The sequence below is a fragment of the Penaeus monodon genome, chromosome 22 (genome assembly GCF_015228065.2).
Source record: "Penaeus monodon isolate SGIC_2016 chromosome 22, NSTDA_Pmon_1, whole genome shotgun sequence".
Classification (NCBI taxonomy): Eukaryota; Metazoa; Arthropoda; class Malacostraca; order Decapoda; family Penaeidae; genus Penaeus; species Penaeus monodon.
In genome coordinates, this window is record NC_051407.1 from 22069098 (window position 1) to 22072924 (window position 3827).

At 43.0% G+C, this 3827-nt stretch overlaps 1 protein-coding gene across 1 annotated transcript; it reads left to right on the plus strand.

Moving 5' to 3' along the window:
* Window positions 1-464: 464 nt before the first annotated feature.
* On the plus strand, window positions 465-3807 carry LOC119587362. The gene is made up of 8 exons (XM_037936107.1): window positions 465-572; window positions 780-1022; window positions 1314-1451; window positions 2579-2755; window positions 2883-3044; window positions 3138-3213; window positions 3326-3531; window positions 3697-3807. The coding sequence occupies exons 1-8, from the start codon at window positions 465-467 to the stop codon at window positions 3805-3807; spliced, it is 1221 nt and encodes a 406-aa protein (XP_037792035.1).
* The last annotated feature ends 20 nt before the right edge of the window (window positions 3808-3827 follow it).

Genomic DNA, 3827 nt, shown 5'->3' on the forward strand with positions numbered 1-3827 from the left:
GCGCGGGCTCAAAATCAACCACATATTCCTGGAAAATGAAACATAAAACATAAATGCAGTGAATTCAAGTTGCTGAATTCCGAAAAATATTAGTTCATTGCAAGCAAAGAGTAAAATTCCTTTGCCAACTTTCCGGGTTATCTGCACATAAGGCTATCACTTGCGAATCCGCTGAAATTGCCCCATTTGAAAATCGCTCTCCAGGGGTGTAACCGAATTCTGTTCGGGCTTAAAGACGAAGAGCACCACAGGAAGTCCCCAGTTTCTCTCCATCCCGAAGAAGATCGTGTTTCCGCACACACAGCTCTTTTTGCCTTAATTTACCTCGGAAGGGTCGCGTTTTCGGTGGATTCTGGGGAGGAAAGGGCCTTTGGAACCATAGTGCTTATATCTGTCCATTTTCTAAATTAAAACTATTTTTCTACGCAGAGCCCTTTTATTTCTTCATCCCTTTGCCAGGTAACATGTTCCGGTCCTCCTGTGGCGGTCAGCCTGGTGGCATGGCTCCTGTACTGGGGAGCTCGAGGAAACCACCTCCGCGTCCATTCGATGCACATCTGCGACTGCCAAAGGTTTGTTGTACATTGCTAGTCGGCACGCGCATGACTAGCCTGAATTTCCCTAGAAACATCCAAAATAATGGACCCATAAACCTCGCTTAGAAATAGCCTAGTATCTCTCGACAGATCAATAAATTGCAGCTGGTCATATCGCCAAGACAAACTCCCTCACATATGTCTTTCTTCATAACTACCCTTAACAACGCATTCATTCCACAGACTCCTCCATCCCAAAATTCAGTTTCACAAAGAGATCTGCAATCTATAGAACAATTAAAGCAGAGGAGTTTCTGCTCCACAACAGTTTCGTCCAGGCACCTGGACCACTTCAGTTTCCTTGTCTGGATCACTTTCATATGCCAAAAACTCTCGCTCACTCGATTTTACCAGAGCCGGAAAAAAGTTTCTTTTTTCCCAACATCCACGGGCACAAGCCATCTTTTGGGTGGGTTGTCACCAAAAGTCTGGAGAGGCGGTCTGCTTACCCGCAAAACATTTTTACAAGAGAAACAGCAATTTTTTCAAACCCTTTCAAACAGACTGTTTACCAAAGACAGTTTTAATATGCATTTCTCTCAGTAACCAACTCTCTTTTGTCTGTCACTCTCCTTAATACTTTGCAACGATTTAGTCCCCTGATAAAATACACCTCAAAAGCAATATTTTTCAAGTTTAAATTAATCACCTATGCAAATCCCTAATTTCATCTGGGTACCATCCTGTTTGGAAAACCACAAAATGGCCCCGACATAGACAAAGGCCAGCAAGACTATACCTCAGCAACGTCACTCCCCCGTATCAGCCAGACAAGCTTTTTGTAAAAAGTACCACCTACCAGATCTCACAGATACATCAAGTTTGGGTTCACGCAGGATCACCTTCTGCACGTTGGTATAAGGCAGCATCAGATTACGAGCAATTTTACTACCCCAAAGGGTCTTTAATCACAAAGGGATCGCTGTTTTAGAAACAAGATTGCGATTGTGCTATAGATGCATTCGGGGAAATAGATGAGAGTTTCCCACGATTGTTTTAAACCAAGAGGTAACATCATGCCCCTTATTCACTACATATTATCGTGCCGCTGTTTACAACCCATCAGACCAGGGGGCCTGTCCAACCACGCGAAGTTGATCTATCTTGCTAACTAGTTAGCAGCCAAATGCATACTTCTTCTCTTAAGAATGATACGTTTTAGTTTGTTTCAGATTTTCCCCCACCAAGATAAGATCCTTTCCTCATATATTCATTTATTCACTATTTGCCCTATACAATACATTATAGCCATTCTGTCTACGACTGATTTCAAGCTTCACCAGGTACACAATTACTGGATGGCTTAGGTGAAACTCAGGCTATCTGACTACTTGGATGGCGAAAAAAAAAAACGTTATGCTATTGCCACCCGGGAAGAGTGACAGTTGATGATACATATCCAGCGGAATAGGATTTTTTTCCATAACTAAATTTCAGTTATCACCTAACAGCTATATATGCAAAGTGACTTGATCTCTTCGTCGGGCTCTAAAAGAAGATATCAGAAAGGAAAACATGTAGTTGAATTCTTAATGTGCCAATGATGTTAGCTATAGTTTCAGCTAAATATAAACTACTTTCTTGGATGTTGTTTTGCCTGGTGATAATGTCTATTAAAGACTTTCCTTTCAGTTGAAAAAAATGTATTATTGTTTAGTGATCTTACCCCTCAGAAACACCCTGCTGAAAATACGATGCATCGGTATTTGCATGATTACATATTGTCAATTTTTGTACGAGGACGTATTCGATATTTTTCCAAGTAAATAGAATCGATGACTAAATATTGTTGACAGATTTTTTCTTTCTTTCTTTTTTAGATGAACATCTTTGACCAGTCGAAAATAGAAGCAAGTAAGTATTATTTATGTATATGCCTGTTTTGTAGTTCTTATGGATCCTACATGAAAGAACATTTGTAACTATTGATATGATGCCAAACAAGGTTCACATGCAAAGTCTCTCATGATAATTACCTACAGAGAGGAGTGAGGCGGTGCGCGAGGAGGAGCGGGACGAAGGGGCTGTGGACGAGCGAGTGCTCGCCGCGAGTGGCGGGTGTTCGGCGTGGTCAGGACGCTCGCCTTCAGTGTGAGGTGGTCGCACCCACAGGCTCTGTCCTCACGTGGTACAAGGACGGCGTGTCACTGAACCGAGAGGTTAACAAACACATACATTTCGCAGAACTGAAATTTAGACATGTGTATGAGAATATGATTGACTTTTTAATTATATTTGCATACTAAGATAAAGGGGAAATAACGAGTTTGGCAATACTTAATATAGGGTGCCCAGGTCGAGGTAGGTTCCACGCCCCAAGAGCTTCTGGAAGAGGCGACCAACATGCTGGGTCTTGAGGAGGAGCTGTCCTCAACGGCGTCCACTTCCGCCTCCGTCCTGCAAATCTCCTCCGTCGTCTATTTGGACTGCGTCTCCAACCAACACCAGGTCTGTTAGCATCAGAAATAGGATCATCCTAACCATACTTGAAATTATGCAGCTCTCTATACATTAAACTGTTGTATTGAAATCCCTACACAGGCGACATACAAGTTGGAGGTGAGGGCACCACGGAGTCAGAAGTCTTACTCTCGTCTTTTTACTGTAGTTATCGTAGGTAAGTCTACTTCATTGTTAATGAACAATTAGCAATACCTATGCAATAATCCTGTATATACAGGTGCGAACGCTACAGTGGAAATAATAAGTATCCCCTGGTACGAGAACAGGTGACGAAAGCGAGACACTGGAGGAAGGCCCCACGTGCCGCCTGGGCGGCCTCGTCAATGCTCTGCCTCGCATCTACCAACACTCCCCCGCGGCCATGGGTCATGTAGGGGACTCCGTGACTTTGCCTTGTCGCTCGCAGGGTCACAACGTCACTCGGGAATGGTTCCTCAACGATGAGAGGATTTCTGGCGACGCCAGCTATCAAGTAATTCCTACATTTCTTTACAATATTTCACTGTATTAAAGTATAACTCAAACAGAACAGGATAGAAAGAATATATAAGACAGTATTCCGTTGGAAGTGAGTAACCAATCTTGAGCAGATAAACAATATCACAGTTACATGCAGTTTTAAAATGTTTGCATTTAGATTTCAGGCACCGGCGACCTGATTGTGCGACGGCTGAGTGCACAGGGTCGCACACGGTATACTGCAGGGTGGCCAGCACGCGGTTCTCTGCCCTCATTGACACTGTATTAACTTTAAGTAAGTCTTATAAT

What these genes read in the sequence shown, in the direction of transcription:
- LOC119587362 (XM_037936107.1), top strand. Translation starts at nt 465, where the DNA reads ATGTTCCGGTCCTCCTGTGGCGGTCAGCCTGGTGGCATGGCTCCTGTA. An exon ending in CACATCTGCGACTGCCAAAG is followed by an intron (nt 573 to 779) that starts GTTTGTTGTACA and finishes TTCATTCCACAG; the next exon opens with ACTCCTCCATCCCAAAATTC. An exon ending in TTTTACTGTAGTTATCGTAG is followed by an intron (nt 3,214 to 3,325) that starts GTAAGTCTACTT and finishes GTACGAGAACAG; the next exon opens with GTGACGAAAGCGAGACACTG.